At 39.4% G+C, this 19,597-nt stretch overlaps 1 protein-coding gene and 1 non-coding gene across 2 annotated transcripts in view; one reads left to right on the forward strand and one right to left on the reverse strand.

Annotated features, from left to right (window-relative positions):
* The window catches only part of LOC124711948 (ruvB-like 2), a 124,876-nt gene that overhangs the window by 17,366 nt on the left and 87,913 nt on the right, over positions 1 to 19,597 (reverse strand). Inside the window, exons 8-10 of the mRNA XM_047242215.1 lie at positions 16,906 to 17,126; positions 10,753 to 10,891; positions 8,705 to 8,810 (exon numbers count right to left, since the gene is read on the reverse strand). Coding sequence (XP_047098171.1) covers positions 8,705 to 8,810; positions 10,753 to 10,891; positions 16,906 to 17,126 — 466 coding nt within the window. The remainder of the gene's footprint in view (positions 1 to 8,704; positions 8,811 to 10,752; positions 10,892 to 16,905; positions 17,127 to 19,597) is intronic.
* On the forward strand, positions 10,497 to 10,571 carry Trnas-cga. Its single transcript has one exon. It is a non-coding gene; the product is annotated as a tRNA-Ser (tRNA).

The following is a 19,597-nucleotide window of genomic DNA, read 5'->3' on the forward strand; positions in this document are numbered from 1 at the left end:
TTTTTGTCCTAAAAATTGAACTTTTATGTTTTCTTAATTTAAGCAATCTTCATTAACAAACTTGCATTAAATATCAATAACTAAGAATTTATATGTGAAATGGAAACAGGAATTTCACATGTATACGTAATTAGAAACAAGAAGACATGCATTATTCATAAAAAAATGATGAATTTTACAAATACAACATGTAGGTATTTCAAAAAAAGAAAAAAGAAGACCGAGGCGGAACTTGAACCAGCAATTCATGAACTGCACCAGATAATCAACCTACTATGCCACCGATTCCACTGTACATCCTGTGGGTACTTGTATCTTAAATGAATCAAATATAGTCCATAGAAAACTCCAAAGCCGATTTTTTTATGTAAATTTGTGAAATCATTAAGCACAGCCTACTTCTCAGCACTTTTTAACCGTGTTTCACATGCGTTTCACTACGTAGCAAGAAGCAGCTCAGCGATTTACATACTGCGTGTTAACAGTGCAACAATCAGAGTGCAACAGAGACTGTGACTGTACACGATTTTTTAAATAAAAACTACATAGCTAAAGCATGATTCAGAAAAATGTTAATCGCTGTTAATATATTAGAATATCTTAAAGTTTCATTGAACATAACTTAGTAATACGATATCTGATGTATCAAAGTCGGAACTACCTCCAAGAGTATAACACCACCAGTGTACGTGTGCTATTGCTCCAGAACCTCATCGTGTTTGTGTTTGTTTACATCAGGTTTATTCTTATGATGAACAGACTATAACTGCTTTGCCTTGTTTGACAACATTAGACACAACAGAACTAAGTTTGTAGTTACTTCATTGACAATGTACTGGAAGTCTGGGAGGCATTGCACAGTCCAAATGGCATCTGCTGAAACAGCTGTTTTGGGTATATCGGCTGACACTGTGCGTATATGATTAAAAGCACAGACAATGTCTATCAGGCAGAAAACTGTCTTGCCATGAATGTGCATAGCCAATGCTTCAATATATGGCACAGGGTAGTGAGCACGTATCGTTCTCACATTAAGCTGATAATAGTTGCCATAAGGACTCCAATTGTTTCTCTTCTTATGGACAATATGGAGCCCCAGCTATTATTTGAAGGGCAACATGTAATGGAACTCTTTCTATGCCATCTCAAGTTAGCCTGAAGGTAGACTACGAGGCCGTGTGTGAACTGGTGGTCCTTGTGTGGTTACAATGTGATGCACCAGCGAGTGTTTTACTGGTGCTACAGTAGCAGACAGACACGTTACTTCAGGGAACTGGTGAAAACAGCTCATCAAATGGCAATTCAGCAATGATCATTTTGATGCCTGCATGGTTTGCATGGCATAGGTGTCCACAACTAGACAACTGTGTAGTGTCAAGCATATGTCTGTGGTTAAGGTCTGTGAGGAGTCTGCAAGACAAAAATTTGCTCCAACTATTGAGCATAACATGTTGGAAAGAATGAATCTCCTTATGAATTCATGTTAAGATGGAAGTTTAGATTTAAGGTGACACAATGGAGTTCCACACACAGTGTACAACTGACTGGCTGTCAACATTTCGTTGTGGAAGATGAGAAGAATGATACACAGAAATCAGAGCCTGGATCAATGAGGAATTGTAGCTTCAGAGAGATCTCTTTTATGGACAGGTTGTCCATTTTGAAGTCAGCTGCGATCACATCTGATTTCGGGGGTGTTTTCCTTACCAAAGGATGGTCAACATCACCTAGCTGCAGTTCCAAATTTTCTGTGATATCAGCAGACATTCTGCCTGGTGGACAAACATTTGTTTCTGCTTGACAATTATTGCTGTCATGATGCTCGTGTGGAGTGTCATATTTGTACGGCCATGACTTGTTAGCTAGTTCAGTTACTTGTGCTAGCAGTGTTTCAAGAGGGCAAGGCACACTGTCCAGTGGATATGGTTGTGGCACCAGTGGATGGATACATCTTGACTATTCATTCAGCAACTGTGAGAATTTTCTTTGCACCCACAGGCAAGTGTAGCAATCATATATTCCATTACCTACAGTCATTTACTGCACTATCTGCCAGCACACGAAGTAGTTGGGATGGTGTATCAGGGTGTATACGCGGACAAGGAAAAAAAATTCCCGGATTTCCCAGTTAAAAATAAACTTTCTCCCGGGTGGAAACATAGTTTTTCCCTGTTAATTGACAGTATATTTTTTCTTGGAACTGTATAACTTATCAATCCTTTGAATGGTTATGGTTTTATACATTTGCGTAGAATTTCCCGGTGCTTTAGAAAATGAGAATAAAAGGAAAAAAACACCTTTTGGAGAGATGTCTGACGTGCAGTAATATGTATGCTGCATATTTTCGTATTGTTGTTGTTGTGGTCTTCAGTCCTGAGACTGGTTTGATGCAGCTCTCCATGCTACTCTATCCTGTGCAAGCTTCTTCATCTCCCAGTACCTACTGCAACCTACATCCTTCTGAATCTGCTTAGTGTATTCATCTCTTGGTCTCCCCCTACGATTTTTACCCTCCACACTGCCCTCCAATACTAAATTGGTGATCCCTTGATGCCTCAGAACATGTCCTACCAACCGATCCCTTCTACTGGTCAAGTTTTGCCACAGGCTTCTCTTCTCCCCAATCCTATTCAATACTTCCTCATTAGTTATGTGATCTACCCATCTAATCTTCAGCATTCTTCTGTAGCACCACATTTCGAAAGCTTCTATTCTCTTCTTGTCCAAACTATTTACCGTCCATGTTTCACTTCCATACATGGCTACACTCCATACAAATACTTTCAGAAATGACTTCCTGACACTTAAATCTATACTCGATGTTAACAAATTTCCCTTCTTCAGAAACGCTTTCCTTGCCATTGCCAGTCTACATTTTATATCCTCTCTACTTCGACCATCTTCAGTTATTTTCCTCCCCAAATAGCAAAACTCCTTTACTACTTTAAGTGCCTCATTTCCTAATCTAATTCCCTCAGCATCACCCGACTTAATTCGACTACATTCCATTATCCTCATTTTGTTTTTGTTGATGTTCATCTTATATCCTCCTTTCAAGACACTGTCCATTCCGTTCAACTGCTCTTCCAAGTCCTTTGCTGTCTCTGACAGAATTACAATGTCATCGGCGAACCTCAAAGTTTTTATTTCTTCTCCATGGATTTTAATACCTACTCCGAATTTTTCTTTTGTTTCCTTTACTGCTTGCTCAATATACAGATTGAATATCATCGGGGAGAGGCTACAACCCTGTCTTACTCCCTTCCCAACCACTGCTTCCCTTTCATGCCCCTCGACTCTTATAACTGCCATCTGGTTTCTGTACAAATTGTAAACAGCCTTTCGCTCCCTGTATTTTACCCCTGCCACCTTTAGAATTTGAAAGAGAGTATTCTAATTAACATTGTCAAAAGCTTTCTCTAAGTCTACAAATGCTAGAAACGTAGGTTTGCCTTTCCTTAATTTTCGTATTACGAAAGTATAAACTCGAATTCCACCAAGCACCGCATGTTACTTTCCGAAGAATTGAAATTGAGATTGCTATGTGTATTTGTAAGCCAGTTACGTGATCTCGCCAGCCAATGACAGCAGATATTCAGAGCATAGGACACATGGTGTAGTCAGCCAATCACTGTTAAGTAGCGCGAACACACGAACAGGAAAAGTTAATGGTTTAAATTAATATATATAATGCTGATACAATAAAAACTAAGCTTTCACATATAATATTGGTCTTTTATGCACGTATTACATTTTAAGATATATCACACAAATGTGCCAGTAAATTTTTTAATAACGACATATAAGTGTGATCTTCTGAGCTATAAATTCTTCTAAATGGCTCATCATCAAAGAGCTGATTTTTAAAGGAGTCCCAGATTTCCTGTGAAGTAGGCATTGCCCTGATATTAAGCTTTTCAATGTGGTTTTGGGATGTAAATTTCCTTGGGTACCAGTACTTTGATATCTCATGTCTGGTTCTTTGTTATGGCATAATGCCATACGTGCTAGAAGATGAAAACGTACACTTGAAATGCACCGAACAGTTGAAACTGGCCAACAGTCTGGAATTAAACCCTTTGTTTCAAATATATTGGCTGCCTCAGCGGAAAAGGTTAATAAAAGAAAATTTCTTCAGCAAACCGATAAAAATAACTTCATTGTTCTGCATGGCAATTAATGCTTGACTGTCAGAAAGGTGGAAATAAAATAAATCTGAAACTAATAATAATAATTTTAGCCTTCCGTAATTATGTGAATGTATTTAATTCACATGATAGCTCCCGGCCAAAGAAATCAATTTTGTTTTCATTGGACGTGAGTGCAGTAGACAAAAAGGAAACAGCAAAATCACTAAATGTAAACACGGGTCACGTGGAGACTACCTGCTTCCCTATTGTAACTCAGACTGCTCTGTGCATCAGACCCATATCTACGATATTTCCGAACCGGGGCAATAGTAGATAGTGGCATCCCTCAAGCGTTTGAGATAGGACGTAAAAAAAAAACCTAATTTTCAAAAATATGTTCATTTTGTAGCGCACATCTTTCTGAAGAGTCTATACATAAAACATACGTGTCCGAGGAATTGTAAGACATGTTATTTGATCTTAAGTGTGCCAAAGTGCAGCGCCACACCTCTTCACACAGCATTCTTCTATCGCACGTCACTGTATTACCGGTCTGTGGAATTTAAAGGTGTATATTTTGTACTAGATGCCATCACACTATATTCTGGACAATGGAAATTAAAATGTCCTATGGTGCCTCTCCTGCTTCTAGTCACCCAGTTTGACATCCTGCCCCTCTTTTTTTTTAAAAAAAAAAAAAAAAAAAAAAAAAAAAAAAAAAAAATATTTCCACTCTTTATTCCCGATTAGCTAACAACTTGCTGCTTTGCGTGACATAAAATTAAGTATAGGATACATAAAACAAGCTAAGAGAAGAGACAAGCAAGACAGTGCACATTTCTTCAATCCTAACTCCTATAATTTTTTTTCTCTCCATCTTGCTTTCCTTTCTGCAAAAGGATCTGTTCCCTCATCAAAGTCGGTCAAACATTTTGCCACATGAAAAATCGAAATGATGTTGTCTAATACTGAAAAAGGTGTAATTACAAATAGGCCCAAGACTGGTGTGGTTTCTCGACCTGATTACCGGTATTTTGTCACTGTCTGCGAGATAAAACAAAATAGGGCTTTATAATACTGCAGCAATTTTAACACAATCCAAATAAACGAGACTGTTTTGGCAGAAATTGTCATTTTGTAACACAGCAGAATATAATTCATAAAGTACCAATATCAAATTAGGTCTACTACAAGCATAAAGCTTTATATTAGGAAATAGTTTTACACTTCCTTCATATGCTCCAGTTTCTCAAGCATAAGATCGAAAAGTAGTAGTGCGAAATTTTGATATAAATTTGGAATCGTCATATTCTTCGATAATTTAAGTGATGTCACCATTTCTTCTCCTTCCTCGTTCTAACAAACAATGTTGTCCTCACTAATTCTGTATCTATTCCTGCCAATGTCAAAGCTTATTCGCCGGTTAACTTCACTAACTCTGCCAGAATCACCAGCTTAGTTATCCCGCAACTATTCTCCGGTTAGGCATTGTTACATGTTCGTACAACCAGTTTTCCGTGCTACTTCCAGAATAGACCTTAAAGTGGCTGCTAGCTGGAGACTGTACAACTGGCCCTTGCTAATGTAGCAATCTGGCCAAAAATTTTCTGTCAAAATTTCATTTTCTTAGATACACCAAGAGAATAATACGTAATCTTTCTTACCTGTTATTCCTGTTAGTCGTTTATTCACACTCTGGTAGCCTGAGTTTACGGATTTCACTGGTAATCATAACAATGCTCATCATTCGCAAACCCAATCAACCACATAATCAGACAGCGGTTGTCTTTCTTTCGTTCGGCTATACTCTGCTCAGCTCGTATAGCCCCTTTTGTCTGCAGGAAAGTTTATTTCTAGATGTGACAAGGATTCCATAGACTGAAGAGACATCACGTACGCTATGCACGCATTCAGAAATCAATTTATGGTTCATTCATAAATCGACTTAGAATGTGTTGAACAATGTTCAAAAACCGACACGGACACATTTCAAAGTCATACGAATAATAGATTGACCAACGTGCGCTGTATGCTAGGCGCTTTGTGAAACAAGGTTTTTTCCTGGATGAAAAAATTCCCGGGTTTTTCCTGGATCTCCCTGTTGTCCCGGGTCGTAGACATCCTGTGTATGGTACCTGAGGTCTTCAGAGTAGAGCAATTTTTCCAAGTCTACTAGCTTCTGACTGTTTTTACAAACTTTCTCTGAAAATTTTTTAGCTATTTAGTGATGGAAAATGCAATTACAACTTTTAAGTAACAACAGAAAGAAATTTTGTAAACGCTGATAGTGAAAACCTTGCACAAGTTGATGTGTTTATATTTGATCCATTTAGAGCGGTGATATGTGCGGCAACAGATATTCTTTTACCTGCACCCTGCAACATCATTAAACTCACTCAAAACTAAGGAATTTTAGAACTTTTGCAAGTGGGTCCATATGTTACACCCAAATGGTCAACGATCAGTCATGAGCTATGACCCAAAGCACAATGAACCTATCCTTGGCAAATTTTAGTGCTGATTTCCTCTATTGAAGACACTCAGCAGAGATTCTCCTCCTAGCAGGGGCTCTGTGGCACAACGGATACTGCATCTGACTCTGAACGAAGAGGTGACATGTTCAAATCCTGGAAAGGTGATATATTTTTAAAAGTTTTACATGAAATACAAAAATAGCATTAGCGAGAACTAATTGTAGCAGTTGTTTTGATGGTGTAATGTACTATATAAAACTTCACATTACTCTTAGTCTGAGAAATGGATAACAGAGAATACATGCATTTACTTTGCGAACAAACAGTTCACTTTTTTGGGAAGCACTACTAGTAGTGAAGAAGTTATCAACATATGCCCACAGTACAAAGAGGTATAGGATGAGGTGGTTTTCTATATGGAGAAATATAAAGCATGTTAAACATGCAGGTAACACAAATGTAAGGGCCGTTTGTGAGACTAAACTAACGTCACTGTCTCAAGAAGATGAAGATCTTTATACAAGACAATGAAACTTCAAGTTTAAACAATAAGGAAGATAAAAAATAAATAAATAGAACAACGTTGTTTCTAATAAAGGCAAAAAGTGTGTGGTCACATTAACCAGAAAATATCTTTTTGAACGTGACGTGTGTGCACAGCGATTGCAAATGTAAGCACGTGTAAACAGCAAGGAAAACACAGTAACATTCTGTTCCTGAACAGTGAGGTGTAGTTTGTAATTGTAATTTGGTTTTCATATGAGGGGACTCTCGAGCCATTTTAAAAATGAGTTAAAATATATTTTTAGGTTACATTCAAATCACCAATCTGTGGATATCATCATATAAAATTCGACAGTCTACCACACTAACAACTAAGCTATCGAATAATTTATGTGCAATTGGGTAAAACAACAATTTTCATTAACCGTATAGTTTCATTGAATGACACTATCCTTCCTGGCAACAGTGGGAAAGCATATTTCACAGTGCAAAACATTTTTAATCAAGTTAGTGAACTTGTGCACTGACGTGGTGGCAATTTGCTGGTCATTCTCTGGAACACTCAAAAACGACTTATCAGGAGTTTTGACAGATGTATCTGTACAGCATAGTACTACACATCATATGGAACTCTTTTTCCAAAACATAAATTCCAAAACAAGACAGCACTGTGAATTAGCATTATGACAGTAGGACCAGCGAGCTTAGCTAATGACATCATAGGCATCACATGACTCAAATGGAGTGTATCAGCGGGTTCTCAAAGTATTTGAAATTCTTTTCACTTATTATAAACAAATATTTAAATTCAAGAGGAAAACAGCATGTTAGGAGCACAAAGTGACATAATTAACCACTTAAGACAGTTTCCAGAAAATCAATATCCTATTCAACAATGTCAGACTCAAAGAATAGTGTATGTCCAGCCATTTATGAGACCACTGATAGGATTTACACACTGAAACTTGCAAAAATGTCATCTAGCTGAAGTTTATAGAGACATGCTCAGATACAGGAGTTGACGATGTAAACAACTGGCTGCAAAATGATAATATTTCCTATGGTTTGACTTCTAATGACAATTATCATTCATTCACCTACAGTAACAACAGCAATGATGGCTTAGCTAATGAAGATAGAGTTAAATCTGAAGATATTATAACATATTAACAGGCAACAACACAGTTCTACAAAATAATTACTTGAAACACTAGGCAGCAACATCATCTACTGAACTGATAAAAGTGAAATGCCCGCACGATTTTGCAGCACATAAATTGCATGCAAATCTGGATCAAAACAAATTTACTGATTGTTTTAAGGCCTAAAATGTATGTAAAAAAATGCATAATTTGTGTCACACGAAAATAAAATAATGTCTATAACCAAAGTCATTATATTTTCCCTGACTTTTCAGCTTACCCAGATTTTTGATAACCTGGATGACCTACAGTCTCACCTCGTCTGGATAAATGAGATTTTAGGAAGAGTCACTTAAGAATATTTCTACTGTTTACTATTAAACAAAGAATAATGAAAAGAATAAGCTTTTCAAAATTCTGGATGCAAAAATAAATATTCCAGACAGACACTTACCCATCTCATTAAACATAAATTCATCCTGATATTCCTTTAGGAATTGTGCAGATCTATTTTCATCAAAGAAGAGGGAGTACACTTTTTTCACATCTTCAATGCCAACCTGTATTAAAGTAAGTAAGTAAGTAAGTAAGTAAGTAAGTAAATAAATAAATTATATAATTAATTAAAAAAGCTTTAAGCTTTGCAATTTGCATATCCCTCTCTCTTACCAATTTTTGTGTGTGGGTACACATACATCAGAGAGAGAGAGAGAGAGAGAGAGACTAAAATAAGCTCTGCAACTTTTACATTGACCATTATTGCCACGAATGGTTCCTGGCCTGCCAACCAGTACAATCAACTACTTGGGCTGAAACTTCCTGGCAGATTAAAACTGTGTGCCCGACCGAGACTCGAACTCGGCACCTTTGCCTTTCGCGGGCAAGTGCTCTACCAACTGAGCTACCGAAGCACGACTCACGCCCGGTACTCACAACTTTACTTCTGCCAGTACCTCGTCTCCTACCTTCCAAACTTTACAGAAGCTCTCCTGCGAACCTTGCAGAACTAGCACTCCTGAAAGAAAGGATATTGCGGAGACATGGCTTAGCCACAGCCTGGGGGATGTTTCCAGAATGAGATTTTCACTCTGCAGCAGAGTGTGCGCTGATATGAAACTTCCTGGAAGATTAAAACTGTGTGCCCGACCGAGACTCGAACTCGGGACCTTTGCCTTTCGCGGGCAAGTGCTCTACCAACTGAGCTACCGAAGCACGACTCACGCCCGGTACTCACAACTTTACTTCTGCCAGTACCTCGTCTCCTACCTTCCAAACTTTACAGAAGCTCTCCTGCGAACCTTGCAGAACTAGCACTCCTGAAAGAAAGGATATTGCGGAGACATGGCTTAGCCACAGCCTGGGGGATGTTTCCAGAATGAGATTTTCACTCTGCAGCGGAGTGTGCGCTGATATGAAACTTCCTGGCAGATTAAAACTGTGTGCCCGACCGAGACTCGAACTCGGGACCTTTGCCTTTCGCGGGCAAGTGCTCTACCAACTGAGCTACCGAAGCACGACTCACGCCCGGTACTCACAACTTTACTTCTGCCAGTACCTCGTCTCCTACCTTCCAAACTTTACAGAAGCTCTCCTGCGAACCTTGCAGAACTAGCACTCCTGAAAGAAAGGATATTGCGTGAGTCGTGCTTCGGTAGCTCAGTTGGTAGAGCACTTGCCCGCGAAAGGCAAAGGTCCCGAGTTCGAGTCTCGGTCGGGCACACAGTTTTAATCTGCCAGGAAGTTTCATATCAGCGCACACTCCGCTGCAGAGTGAAAATCTCATTCTGGAAACATCCCCCAGGCTGTGGCTAAGCCCTGTCTCCGCAATATCCTTTCTTTCAGGAGTGCTAGTTCTGCAAGGTTCGCAGGAGAGCTTCTGTAAAGTTTGGAAGGTAGGAGACGAGGTACTGGCAGAAGTAAAGTTGTGAGTACCGGGCGTGAGTCGTGCTTCGGTAGCTCAGTTGGTAGAGCACTTGCCCGCGAAAGGCAAAGGTCCCGAGTTCGAGTCTCGGTCGGGCACACAGTTTTAATCTGCCAGGAAGTTTCATATCAGCGCACACTCCGCTGCAGAGTGAAAATCTCATTCTGGAAACATCCCCCAGGCTGTGGCTAAGCCATGTCTCCGCAATATCCTTTCTTTCAGGAGTGCTAGTTCTGCAAGGTTCGCAGGAGAGCTTCTGTAAAGTTTGGAAGGTAGGAGACGAGGTACTGGCAGAAGTAAAGTTGTGAGTACCGGGCGTGAGTCGTGCTTCGGTAGCTCAGTTGGTAGAGCACTTGCCCGCGAAAGGCAAAGGTCCCGAGTTCGAATCTCGGTCGGGCACACAGTTTTAATCTGCCAGGAAGTTTCATATCAGCGCACACTCCGCTGCAGAGTGAAAATCTCATTCTGGGAACTACTTGGGCTGTTCTGAAAGAGCACCTTTGCTATTATTTAGCACACAAAATTATTAACACATTTTAGTTTAACATAAAATAAGGAGTTACTGTACTTCAGACACATACCTCAGTGCTCTTCCGACGACGAGCAACAAGGCTGGCAGTAGTGATGAGCTGAATCGCGTATCGCAATGATGTCTCCAGTGCAATTCTTGTCAAAACTGTCAAAGCATCATCTGTCATTTCACAGTCCTCTTCTTCACACCTTAAATTAGCGATGAGAAAAATGTCATTCATCTAGAAACTTCACACAGTATTATAAGAGAATTAAATATCAATATTTTGTGCTCTACAGAAACAAAAGGAAACATCTGATGAAGCTCAAATATTGAATTATTGTAGTAACCAATTTAAGCAAAATTTCATTGCATTTATTAAATGTAACAAAGTCACATAGGTATTTAGAAACTGAAAACTGCAATTAACAATTAAGATAAACATTTGACAGTAGTCACCAATGCATCAAACATGAAGGAAGCTGAAAAGCAGTGACTGTTAAAAAGATTTTGGAAGTGAGGTCTTCATCTAAGGGCTAACAGCATGAGCAGCAAGTAACATAAAATTCAGCATAGTAACAATCCTACACACAAAGATATGAAATTATCAGGGGATTTTTCTAGCATGCTATAGCAGTACAAGGAAAATGAAATAAATGATATTATAAGTGAAAATTGAGAATAAGCCTGAGAGCTCTGCAGGAGGATTTATAAGCGAAATAAAGAGTGAGGAGGGAATAGGAAAAATCATAGGTCTACAAAACGATCAATAAATTACTGATTAACAGGTGTGGATAATTAGGTCTACAAAACGATCAATAAATTACTGATTAACAGTTGTGGATAATGAGGTCTCCTGGGACTGTAACCATGTAAGAGAGCTGCAAGACTGATGACTGAATGAGTGCTGTACAGTAAAGTAACCTTGTAATTCCATACACAGGTGTCATATTAAGAAAAGCAGAGCTGCCGTCCATACAGTTCTGAGAATGTCGAATCTCACTTTTTGGGCTTTTTCAATGCCCCTGTTGAATATTTAAAGCACAGTTGCACATTCTCAGAATTTTTAATGAATATAATATCTTCTAATTATGTAGGTATTAAGGTTATTTGGGGAGTGAGGTCCAATTCTTATAAAACTGTTTTATTCAATACTTTACATGTTTCTCTATTTTTCTACATAGTTTCCCTACCTGTTTACAAATGTCATAAAAATCTACAAGCTTTTGCACCCCTTAAGTCACAGATGTCTGCCACCTGTGAAAATAACCAGTCCTTAACTGCATTTCTCATGTCATCAGTTGCAAAGCACTTGCTGCTGAGAAACTCCTTCAGGTAGTGAAACACACAAAAATTGCTCGCCACCAAGCCTGAATTGTATGGTAGGTGAACTATCTGTTCCCATCCAAAACATCTGATCAGATTTTGGATGTGGATGGCAGAACGTGGTCTGGCATTGTCATGCAGCAACAAAACTCCAGATGTCAAGAATCAATGATGCTTATTCTGTATTGCACGTCGAAGTTGAGTCAGGGTAGCGCAATAAACAGCTGCATTTATTGTTGTCCCTTGCTGCATAAATTTGCCTAACAATACTCCAAGTCTATCCCAAAGCACGATTACCATAACCCTACGTATCGAGACTGTCTGCTTGGCCTCTAGTTTGACTGGTGAAATCATGTGACATCATTCCATTGACCGACGTTTAAACTCTGGGGTCATGTGAGAAACCTACGTCTCATCCCCTGTGACAATGCTCTCTAAAAATTGATCATCTTGCTCATGATATTGGTAAAAAATCAACAACACAAGCCACTCTTTCCATTTTGTGTTTCTCAGTAACCAGCCTGGGAACACAATGTGCACACAATTTGCAAAATTGTTACTTTTCAGAGAGAATTTTGTGCAAAGTTGTTCTACCCACATACGGAAATTCATGCCAACGCTACAGCTGAAGCTATGAATCACCAGTCTATAAACCTTTTTGTCCAAGGCTTTGACCAAATCATCTGAGATCACTGACTGTCGGCCCAAATGCAGTTCACCACGGAGATTTTCCTGCATTTCCTTGAAAGCTATCGCTCACTCACACATTTGGCTGTCACTCATCACACTGAGTCCCTACAACTCGCTTACCTGTCTATGAATTTAAGCTGCTGCAACATTCCTTGCCGTCAAAAACCAAATCACTGACCTTCTTTCACAGTCAGTAAGTTGATCAATTGTTTTAAATATTTTGAACTCACTGTGAACATCACACTGCGACAACATCAATAAAAATCAAGCCATTTGAAGACCAAGGCACGCCAGCAGTTGGTGCACATGCCCATTTCAATGTCTGCGGGACATTCGATTAGCTAAGGAGCCTCGGACCCTACTTTCTAATTAACCTTGTACTGCATAACGGAAATGAAATAGGTGATAGTGAGATACAAGATTACACTGCGATAGGAAACCAGTGGTCGGAAATGCATACTTACTATGTTATATACACACACAGCATACACTGCATAACAGCAATGTAGCTCATGGTAACTGCTCAACGTGATGATGCAGTTTCAATGCAAGCATGGGAATGACACATGAAGTTCTCCAGCACTCTCTCAAAGACCCTTGGTGTCTGTTGTACCAGGAGACACGCAGCTTGGATGCTAGCAAGCAGATTTTTGTCCGCTTCTATGGGGGTTTCATACAACAATGTCTTCACCTAATCACAGAGGAAAAATTACAGAGGTGCGAGATTCTGCGATCATGCTGGCCACGGGTGAGTCGTCCTTTCCAGTTCGACAACGAGTGCATGCGTTGTTCTGGTGCTCACAGACATTACCATTGAAGTGCACTTGTGCACCATCATGTTGTAACCACATCCTTTCGCATACAACAAGTAGTACATCTTCAAGAACTGTAGCAGCACATCTCACAGGAACACTGTACCAGTCAAATGAGGAGGCAGCAAATACAGTCCTATTATGTGATCTTGGACAATGCATGACCGTACACTGTCAGAGAATAGTTCCTGATGGCCACCAATGTTGGTGGTATAGGCATTGTCCTCACTCCAGACATGGCTGTTGCAGCTGTTGAAAACACGATCACAGGTGATTGAGGCCTCATCTGTGAACTGTACAAAATTCAGCACTACAAGACTGTGGTGAATAATCAATTGATAGAAGTAAAGGCGGGGCTCAAACTCTGTTGGTTCCAGAGCTTGCACACATTCTTTATGAGAGGGATGTAATACCTGTTCCAACCGAACTTGCCACTCTGTATCCTTCAAAGTCTGCATTTCACTGCAAGTTGATGGATGCTTATTGCTGGGTAGTTGGCCACGTGATCCAACACCACCTACTCAAAGTCTGGTGTTCGGACATGTCTTTCGTGGGAAACTAGGCTGACATACTGTGGCATGAATGACTCCATCTTTCATAAGTTGGTATCACTAGAGATAAACTTCTTCCAATTACAATGACACCTGTTGGGGAAAGCTTTCTCTGTATGTTTTACAGATATTACATCCTGCCGTCCCATACGTTAAATGCATGTGTCAACTCTCATGCCAAATAATGTTCTATCTTTGACTATGCATCATGTGCTGTACACAGTAATACCCAACACATGGACACATCAGAAGCCGTTTGAAGCAAAGGACACCTTACACCAGGGGTAGTGTTATGTATGCAGCACAGTTTAATACACTGGTGCAGTGCATGGGGTCATCGCATGACACACGTGCAGTAAGTTAAGTCTTGTACAATATGTCTGTTTCGTGGTCATGGGTGTATGCTGTTTATCACCCGCTGCCTGTTCCAGTGTACAACAGACACCCAGGATTTTTGTGCGAGTGTGGCAGAACTACATGCACCATTGAAATACACGAATTCAGAATGGCAGTCATTGCTTCGAACAATTACTATGTGCTACATTGCTGTTATGAGGCATAACTGTATGTGCCCCAAATGTACTAAATATGCATTTCTGACTATTGGTTCCCTGTCTCTATAGAATCAGTTGTGGATCCACCATCACCTGTTTCAATTTGACCCAAAAGGTTTGAGACACCCTGTATATTTGAAAGCACACATGGCCAGATGCTTCAACAAGAATTTTAATTTACTCACAGAGTAATATGTACAAATATGCATTTGGTCACAATAGACTACTGGCCATTTTAGTCTCAATGTTTAATTTTTTCTTAAAAATGTAATGTAGTGTGCCTTTTTTAAAACAATGAAGTTTCGTTCTCACATAAGGCCTTGTTTATTCTAGCAAACTTAAATTGAATGCCACGGACAGAACACTTTTCCCTCAGTCTCCTAGCTATCATTCCTATGTGATAAAAGCTTTGAAGTTATTGCAGTGTTGGTATTTTTTTGGTTGTTCATAATATTGCTTAACGACATTAACAGTAAATGTGATATTGCCGTGTTTGGAGGGAACTGCGGCGACTACAGCCTTTATGAAATACACGAAATGTATTCGTAATTGTGAATAGGAACACTATCACTTGTGTAACGAAATGACGACAATGAAAATTTGTGCTGGACTGGGGCTTGAACACAGCCTTCCTACTTATTGACACACATTTTCAATGTCGTCAATCCATTATACAGCTGATGGATGTCCATATTCGCAATTTGAACACATTTCATATTAACGCTACCTGATCACACCTGCCCATGGAGGCATTTTCTGTGGTCGAGGTGAAAGTATACACTACAGTGAACTAGAACATGGCTGTGCCTAGCCACTCGACTGTGCTAGCTCCTGCAACAGACAGATCTACAGTTCACTTTATTACCAATACGTGTTATTCCAAAACAGTCAATTATGCGAGTGGATAGCCCATTGTAGGTTAACACACAACGCAATATAAGTTTTCTTGTCTGAGAAAGTAATGCCTGTGCTAAACTGCTGTACACAGAACACAGTAAATCAAAAAAGCACCACTTGGTCTTCAAGATAGTTGTGTCACAGGGCAATATCCCATACAGAGGTGGGTTACAAAGTAACTTATTCTAAATTTGTAGTGACAATTGAAAATCCATGGTATACTGGGGCTTGAAATTTCTGTCAGTTGAAGAAGCAGTAGGAAGTCCAACAAGCAAGCAGTTTATTCTGCAGATTGTTCTTTTCTCTTATGCCCCACTGCTCATCCCCCACTAACAGATGACAATCTACTCTCACAGAATTCATAAAGACAACTCTTTCTCATGCTGATGCTGCACATTTCCTGGCAACCGCGTGTACTCTTCCACGTCTTCTAATATGAGAGTTTCCTAACAGAATGACTTATCCTTCCTTAGATTTGGGGACATGGAAGAATAAGATGGATATGATATTCTGTTGGTTACATTTATTGAACGAACAGACACGAACACATCACTTGCCCAAGCAGGTATATGTATCTCTTACCATTGCACGTCATTTTAATTCCAACACAGAGAGCAAGAAGCAATCACATCACGGTAAAGCCGCCACAAACTTCCTTACTGCTTCCAAGAAGGAAAAGGGAGGAGAGGAAGTGTCTATACTTAAATTGTAACGTACAAGCCAATGTGAGTATTTTTGGATAAATGCGGAAATTGCTGTGTAAAAGTAAGTTTTATGATATTTCATATTAAACTTTCCAAATTTTTGTGTAACATCTTGCTATATCAACGAAAATGTTTTCTTTGGGATTAATGTTGCCAAGAGTGAAAGCAGTTTGTTTACAAACTAGCTCTGCAAAGTAAGATATCCATATATGAATTGGTCTGTACTGGAAGGGCCTATATCCACTTCAATGTCTTTTTTTTTAGAAAAAAAAAAAAAGGAAGAGTGTAATCCATTATAATGTGTCTTAAGTATGTGTAATACGACCTGATGTTCAAACATTAGCCTAGAGTGGGTGATGAAATATTAATACTGGTCAGAGATCCTAAAAATTTTGACTCTGGCCCTTTCAGTATGGATAAATTCATATAATGTAAACTTGATAAAGACTGACTAAAGAATAAGAAACATGGTGTAGGAGTAAGTAAGTAGAAGGGATAAAGCAGAAGAGAAAAGTGTCTCTGTGCTGTGTGTGTGTGTGTGTGTGTGAGTGAGAGAGAGAGAGAGAGAGAGAGAGAGAGAGAGAGAGAGAGAGAGAGAGATTACACATTCACAACTGAATTGTTTTAATGGTAGCATGCACTCTTCAAACAATCTTTCATCTAAATATTTAGATAAATGAATACTCCACCTAATTTTTAAAATCTCTTTCAACTCCTTTTCCTGGTATGGTGACGTAGACACAATTATCATACGGTCAAGAAGGTCAAGAGGAATTCCATGAGGTGATCGGTAATTGGTGCCTCTTATCCGAGTTATGCCACGATTGGTAGCCATAATGACAACTGGAGCCATCTCATTCTCTAACGCACGATTCAGGAATGAAAAGCACTCAATGTCTAACATATGGACCTAGTGTAGACAATGACAATATATTAGTCAATAAAGACAGGCAATCTTAAAATCGAAGCATAAACGATGCTACAGCTAATTTCTGAGAAATTGTGGACTACATTATGTACTTAACCCTAATAATTCTGTAAACGAGCATCATGCAAGACTCAAACTAGATTATGGCCAGTACTTATAAGCAAACAGACATCTTACTCATTACAAATTCAACAGTGGACATTTCCATTGTTTCATTACAAATTTATACAGTTCAAATATACACATCAAAAAAAGTTTTGTATCATTCCTATTCCCAGAACTGCATGAGCAGCGCCTACTAGACGGCCGACAGCCAATCAGTTCCAGCCATTCCACCAGGAAGGAGGTACACGGCTCGTGTTCTTTGTAGTTCAACCATGCCTACACGGTCAATACCGCGGTTCAATCATGTCTGCATTGTTACTTTGTGCCAAGAAGGGCTCTCAACAAGGGAAGTGTTCAGGCATCTCGGAGTGAACCAAAGTGATATTGTTCGTACATGGAGGAGATACAGGAACTGTCGATGACATGCCTCGTCCAGGCTGCTCAAGGGCTACTATTGCAGTGGGTGACTTTTACCTACAGATTACGGCTTGAAGCAACCCTGACAGTAATGCCACCATGCTGAATAATGTTTTTTGTGCAGCCACAGGATGTTGTGTTACGACTCAAACTGTGCACAATAGGCTGCATGATGCACAACTTCACACCCGACGTCCATGGCGAGGTCCATCTTTGCAACCACGACACCATGCAGCGCAGTACAGATGGGCCCAACAATGCCAAATGGACCACTCAGGATTGGCATCATGTTCTCTTCACCGATGAGTATCACATATGCCTTCAACCAGACAATCGTCGGAGACATGTTTGGAGACAACCTGGTCAGGCTAAATGCCTTAGACACACTGTCCAGTTAGTGAAGCAAGGTGGAGGTGCCCTGCTGTTTTGGGGTGGCATTATGTGGGGCTAACATATGCCACTGGTGGTCATGGAAGGTGCCGTAACGGCTGTACAATACGTGAACGCCATCCTCCGACTGATAGTGCAACCATATTGGTTGCATATTGGCCAGGCATTCGTCTTCATAGACGACAATTCGCGCCCCATCGTGCACATCTTGTGAATGACTTCCTTCAGGATAACGACATCGCTCAACTAGAGTGGCCAGCATGTTCTCCAGCCAGAAACCCTACTGAACATGCCTGGGATAGATTGAAAAGGGCTGTTTATGGAAGAAGTGACCCACCAACAACACTGAAAGTTCCGGAACCAAGGTGATGCAAAACTTTTTTTCATGTGTGTATGAATTTCATATTTTTCTGTAACATACTGGACACGAACTTCAAAATTTAGTTTACAAAGAGAAAAATCAAATTGGATATTAAACTTACAATTTCAGGGAAATGATACATTAGGAAAATCTATGTATACAAGGATTCCCAAGTTCTACACGTAAAGTAAGCTGCACAAAGACAATTTTTGTTGCCACATGTTGCAGTGAAACAAACAAGACTATTCAACATGTAAAACCAGATGCAATTTTCAGAAAATTTTAGTGTCACCACAAAGCAATATTTTATAATTTTGAAAAGTTACATTTAATATACCTTATGTGGGGTTGCAATAGTAAATTTGGCAGTAACTGCAGTCAGAGTTTGATGAGTACAGCTGCCCTGAATCTAAACTGAACTGACTTTACAAATGTAAAAATACCCATCAAAAATACAATTCAAGTTGTATACATGGAAAAGGAAAAACAGTTCCCGGATTTCCCCAGAGTTTCCAGTTAAAAATACATTTTTTCCAGAGTGAAAATACATGTTTTCTGTGTTAAGTGACAGTATACTTTTCCTTGGAATCATAAAACTTATCAATCCTTCGAATGGTAAGGGTTTTATACACCAGCGTGGAACTTCCCAGCGCTTTAGCAAACAAAACCCAGCAAATAAAAACACGTTTTGGAAAAATCTTTGGTGCAGAAAAACATGTACATTGCATATCTTTGTATTATGAAAGCATAAACACAAATTCCAATAAACACAGCACGTTATCCAAAGCATTGGTATAGATATTGCGATGCATTTTTGTCAACCAATCATAGTTCATGTCACGTGATCTCACCAACCAATGACAGCAAATATTCAAAGCATGGGACACATGATGTAGTCAGCCAATAGCAACATCACAAAATAGCAGCAAGATCACACAAATAGGGAAAGTTAATTGTTTAAACTAACACAAAGAGTGTAGCTATAAGAGAAGTTAAGTTTTCACATATAATATATGCCTTTTGTGCATGTGTTACCCTTTAAGATATATCAAACAGAAACATGCCAGTAAAATTTCAAATAATGTCATAAATGTCTGGTCTTCTGGACCTAAAATTTTTCTAACTGGCTGGTCCTCAAAAGTGTTAAGTTTTCAATGATATCTTGCATAAAAAGAAATTT

Source organism: Schistocerca piceifrons, chromosome 8 (assembly GCF_021461385.2).
Source record: "Schistocerca piceifrons isolate TAMUIC-IGC-003096 chromosome 8, iqSchPice1.1, whole genome shotgun sequence".
NCBI lineage: Eukaryota > Metazoa > Arthropoda > Insecta > Orthoptera > Acrididae > Schistocerca > Schistocerca piceifrons.